General features: G+C 38.2%; 1 protein-coding gene across 1 annotated transcript; it reads left to right on the top strand.

Annotated features, from left to right (window-relative positions):
• The first annotated feature begins 2,040 nt into the window (after window positions 1–2,040).
• Window positions 2,041–4,467, top strand: LOC139469114 (putative sperm motility kinase W). Its single transcript, XM_071251246.1, has one exon. The coding sequence runs from the start codon at window positions 2,536–2,538 to the stop codon at window positions 3,379–3,381; it is 846 nt and encodes a 281-aa protein (XP_071107347.1). The 5' UTR covers window positions 2,041–2,535; the 3' UTR covers window positions 3,382–4,467.
• The last annotated feature ends 1,686 nt before the right edge of the window (window positions 4,468–6,153 follow it).

Raw genomic sequence — 6,153 nt, 5'->3', positions numbered from 1 at the left:
TCCATTTCAGCTTTAGGGGCCGACCATGTGATATTCGGGGGGCAGAGAGGGTGGGGTAATAATTTTGAATACAGATTAGATATTTTTTCCAGCTACAGCTACAACACTAGATATGTTTTTAATTTTAAACTATGAGCCTGAGATGATTTTAAGAAATACCCATTGCAACAATATATTTGTTGTGGCAGGCAGTTTCTTCTTTTTTTTTCAATTATTTTCAAGATTTTTCAGGATCAATTGGCTTTTTCGATGAAATCCCAGGCCAATTTATCCTGAATGAACTACTGGATTCTACAGTTAACTAAAGCATACAATGCAAGCACTCTAATAAGACTAATTGTATACAGACTGAAGCCATAGCATAAGGTTAGCTCAATTACGAAAATATTAAGTGACCATAATCACTGCTAATCTTGGGTGCAGTACAAGTATTTGGGTTTTTATCTACCAGTTAATTCTTTAAAAAAGGTTTTAAATTACTTATAAATCTTCTATTTAATTGAGAGTAACAGAGTAAGTACTCTGGGGCCGCAACAACCTCCCGTCGTCATAGAACGATGCCACTCGACGCTCTAGAGATTCCAATACATATGCTTGTGCTTGGCCTGGGAGATAAGTTTAAAGTAAAACACATGGCAGTATTAATCGTCTTAGAAGTGAAAATAACGGGACGTTGTGAACCATTTTTGATTAAGCCACTTACCGTTTTTGTACGCAGTAAAACGCCGAGAATGTACTCTCTTGGAGAGCCAATATTATTTACATTCGAGTTTCCAACCTGTTGGGATGTAAACCAGTAAGTAAGCGTTGTTTATATAGGCGCATACGTATTTCATACAGATTTTGTGGGACGATTCCAAGATTCTGAAAACATTTTGTTTACAACATGCTTTTTCTCCTATTACCAATTTACACATTTTTCTTGTTTGTTAAGGATCGGAATGTGGAGAAGAAGAATACCAACATTATTTCAAAATATGGAATGTTGCGGAGCTGAACAAATGTTTTAGTGGGAAATAAACAAGGCGATTTTATTCCCATTTTCACCTGATTACCATTCGGATCGGAGTAAACACGTATGGTTACCAAGGCCAACTGATAGTCCCGGAAAATTTGAATCCGGTTTTTGAGACACCATTTTTCTGTGTACTGAGCCATGTTTTCTATTGTCGATTAATCAATAGTAATATAAATATATACAGCGAAACCTCGTAAGTCCGGACCACGTTAAACCCAGCTTCCAGGACGTTCTATTGACTGTTAAAAACGTCAAAGAATATTCAAAATACAATACTCCGAAACAATGGTTCGTCAGTCAGGAGCCTTTTTGGGCGAATAAACTAAGATCGGTGTCGTTCGGATCGACGAGTTGTCCCGGTATCCTATTCACATAATTATACGTTTAGACAAGGCACTAAACACAACGTCTTGACATAGAAGAAACCTGTCTGTGGAACCTACTCTCCCTTTAAACTGCGAACCTGTGGCTTTAGGGGATCAACGTGATCACAGGGTACTCAGCAACACCAGCCTGGTATCACCTGTTACTACAGTAGTAATTGAAGTCACCTAGTCTCGACCCACAGGTGAAACCTTTCACTTAGAGTGGTTGTCTGGTGGCAGCTGTTAATACTGCAGGGAATACCCCCAAAGGAGTTGAAGCCCGCAAATACGTCATCACTTTTATGGAGGTTTATTCTAAGACAACTTCTGTCGGGTCCAAGGGAAACAATGGCATGAAGGCTTTACACTTGGCCCGGGAGGCACCGTCTGGTTGGGACTTCCAAAGAAAAAGGCTTGTTAGTTAAAACATTTCCTGTCTGCTTTCTACCAGAACTGATGTGAACATGGGGTTGGGGATACACTCATAAATAAATGGAGGATCGTAGGGAGAAACAGAGGTTCCAATTTACTAATGGTCCTGAGTTGAATGCAAGCTGGGGGGAATGATAGGCTGATTAGTTGGATGTCCTGTCACGTGGCTGCCCAGACAAATGGGAAGTTTTGTGTTCGTTAGGCTTATCAGTAGGAGCAGATTATGTATGTGAGCGAGCATGGCTCTGCACTCGATCTGCGGCTTCCATACTATCACATGTAGGGTTTATCTAGCTGTGCAGGAGGCAAGAGGAACCTAATGCCGTTCTGCCGCTTGTCAAGAGGCATTCACTACTACAGCTCGGTAGGCGTGCCAGGTTTTACATGTCACTCTGGGTTCGCGAACTCAATCAGACGTCCATACGCTTGAGTATCTCAACCGCTCTGGTGTAGGAAATTCCATTCTCATAGAGGTTTTTTTTATTGTTGTTTTTTAATTTGTCTGGTTTGTGTTTGCCACATCTGGATAAATCGTTGGTTTTTATGTTCGTGAGAAGCAAATGTGATGGTTGTACAAACTTCAAGCAACCTCTTGCATACAACGATTGTCAGTGACATTAGTGCTGGAAGCACAGTTTTCCTGCACCGGAGGGAGCTACAGACGGCTGGCGTATAATATCAGGTTATGGAATCTTCCACTGCAGAATAAGTGAATCCACAATGGGAAACACGGACAATGAGATGTGGATAGATGCAGTTAAAGAAGATGGATATACCATTGTAACGGAAATTGATTGTGGAGGTTTCAGTAATGTCTTCAAGATAACAGAGGCGTGTACAGATGGGACGTTTGCTTTGAAGAAAATTCAGTCCAGTCGTCCAATTGAAGATGACGAATACATTTTTAATGAAATCCAGTGTTTATTAAAACTGCGACATAGGCATATTATACAAATGAAGAGCCTCGTGTTGACAGTGCATGTTGCCTGCATTATTATGGAATATGCCCCACTGGGCAATCTGCAACAATATGTTAAGGAACAAGACTTACTGTCCAATAACCACATTTTCAATATTTTTGAACAGCTCCTTTCCGCAACGGGTTATTGTCATTCCTGTCACATTGCTCATAGGGATCTAAATCCAAGCAACGTCTTACTTATGAGCAGCACCTTTGTGAAACTTGGTGATTTCGGACTAGCTTTTGATTGCAACGACGACGACGGCAGGCCACGTCAGTGTAACGAGTATTTAGGACAGGGACCCTACCTGGCCCCGGAAGTGCTTTTAGGAGCTCCTTACGATGCGAAACGTTCTGATGTGTGGAGTTTAGGATGTCTTTTGTTTTTTATTTGTTTTAGAGACAAACCTTTCACTGGTTCACAAAAATCCATTCTCGCGACACAACTGGAGCAGGGATTGTGTGTACCTGCACTACCGGAGGGTACGATACAGTCGTTGTTTTCCTCAACGATGGGCAATATGTGTTGTGTTGACGTTGGCGATCGACACACCATTGACCGTGTCAGCCAACAGTGGCTCAATTACGATATGGAAGATTCGTGAGAAGTTTTTATACACTTTTATTTCATTGTATGTTTTTCAGATGCTCGTTTCCAACAGTGCTACAAACATACTTTATATTTGTAGCTATATTTATATTAGCTTTACATTATTCATGACGATTAATGAAAAGCCAAACGATTTTAAGGTCTACATTACACATCTTTAAAAATATCTGCTATATAATTTATACCTTATATTTTTGCATTTTCACGTGTTTCCCATTCTACCTTTGTATACATGTCAACGGTATATCAAGCTCAATGCATGTAAATAGCATGTTCCCAAGACTATTTGTAGAGTTTATTAATTGTTTCCATTTAATGTAATTTAGAATATCAAGTACATATATGCATATATCTAATTTTGCAGAAACAATATTTTAGAGTTCATCTTTTATCTTTGATTACAAAGATTATACTTGAAGCTTAAATAATGTGGCTAAAATATAATCCGTACCAGTAAATTTATTGTAAACTAAGATACAAATGACCTTGTAAAGTACAATAGACACACATGAATACCACGTAATAATGCTGAAATTAGTTAAACAATTGTATGTAATAAACAATTGCTGTGTTATAGCATTATATCATACTTATATCATATATAAAGAACTGTGATAAATTATTTCAAGATCATGAGTATATAATTTAACTAAACATTCCAATGTACAATGTATATATGTTCAAGAGGTATGGATACTATTATGTGTGGATTGACTTAAACATCATCATAAAACATTAAATGAGAAAACATATGTAAGAACAATGCATGTATCATTACAGTTTATAGCATTGTATAAATGGGGTGAATAGTATTTACCGAGATTATTATTTTGTCCTTTTTGTAATTATCATCCATAAATTAATAAGTATGCTAATAATAAGTAAATTTGAATGAGTTGTGACATATTTACACCACAAGCCTTAATTTCTAGATATCTCATTCATACTAACAGATATCGAGAAGGCATACGTTCAGAGAATGTTGTTCTCACGTGAACATGACTAATTTGACGTCTTCAGTGTGTAATGTTGAAATCTGTTCCCGTGTTGATGTATTGTTTACAATGCATTCTTTGCAATAAACGCTGGAAATGTTTCAAGTTTTAAATATGCCTGCAGTTGTCAACACATTAACACTGTTTACGTTGAAACAAAGATCCCCTTCAGCAGTTGAGCTCTCAATAGCAACGATGTGGTAATGACCTCATTCAGAGAGGCAACATCGAGGTGTTACATGCGCTGGAAACTGAAGGACAGGGTCACGTACAAGGAGGCCTTTGACTTAAAAGGAATTGTTTGTGTTTCAAGCAGTACTAAATTCAAAACGTTTGTAACACAGTTATTCTACATAGTCTACTGCGTATTCCATTCCTACGTTAGACTATTGTCATTCTGTAACAGATTACAACAACATCATAACACCTTCAGTGAATTACACACAATTTGTATGCATTGAGTTTAGAGTATTGGGTATTTTATCTTCGTTTTCCAACACGTTTTTGACCATTGTTGTTCTGTAGCGTATTATAACAACATCATCAGTCCGGCAATGAATTGCACACATGTTGTGCATTGAGTGTAGAGTATTTTGTGTTTTACCTACGTATTCCGACACATGTTTTGGACCATTGTCATTCTGTAACTGATTTTAATAACCTCATAACACCTGCAGTGAATTGCACACTTTATGTGCATGACGTATAGAGTATTGGGTATTTTATTAAGAATATTTATCGCGAGTAAATTTCAGTGCACAAAATAATCAAATGCTTTCATCAATCCAGGGGGTTGATCCTTTGATAACCGCATGCAGTGTATAAACGTCCTGCCAAATCACGATACGAGCAACAGTGAATGACGACTCACACATGGACGTTTTTAACAGAGCGTTTCAATTGAATGTGTTGGGACATGTTTACCACCAGACTGAGCAACGAGACTAACTGCTTTTATATGCCATGTCTATATATAAATGGCCTTCACAAACGCACCATACGCCATCGTTTGGTTAGCACTTCTACAATTGTCTGTTAAAACGATTGTTTGCTTGCCATTTGAACTGTATGTATGTTTGTGTGTTTGTGAGAGTATGTGTATCTGTGTGAATGTGTGTGTATGTGTGTGTGTGTGTGTGTGTGTGTGTGTGTGTGCGCGCGTGCATGTGTGTTTTTGTTTATGTTTATGTGCGCATCAGACATCACGCTAAGTGAGACAACAACTCAAATAAATAACAAATAAACGGTCTTATCTTGGAACCGTGAAGCTTAAAATACAATATTATACAGTAGATAGTTATGCCATTTAACTTGTATAAAACCTGTCCCCGATACACGTTATCAACACGCTATCTACAGCGTTCATAGTCTACAGTCTTCATTTCATACCAAGCCCGTTGCTGTATTATATATACCTACAGGTGCAAGGCGAGAACGATCCGTGATTCGGGCACTGAAGCCTGACATCCGTTTATTTGTATTCGCTTGGCGAAGTGTGATGCTGATTATTAAAAATAACACGTCAAGGAAAAAAAAACAGCTTGTAATCAAATTACATGTATTCACTTGGCGTAACGTATATTTACTGATCGTATCAGACTTACGTATAAAGAGGCGCGTGTGACGGAAATTCTATTATTCAATTATGAAAAGGTGGTGTATGTGTTCATTGATACACTACTGTAGACTTGCATAAGGGGACCTAGGTTGGCCCAGTCGTCTGATTAGCTGTGCAGAGTTGCGTCTCTTGGGTACTCCAGAAACCAACGATC

Source organism: Haliotis cracherodii, unplaced genomic scaffold (assembly GCF_022045235.1).
Source record: "Haliotis cracherodii isolate W230 unplaced genomic scaffold, xgHalCrac1.p SCAF_2, whole genome shotgun sequence".
Taxonomy (NCBI): Eukaryota; Metazoa; Mollusca; class Gastropoda; order Lepetellida; family Haliotidae; genus Haliotis; species Haliotis cracherodii.
Note: the sequence above shows the minus strand (reverse complement) of the source record. Positions and strands in the feature narration are given on the sequence as shown.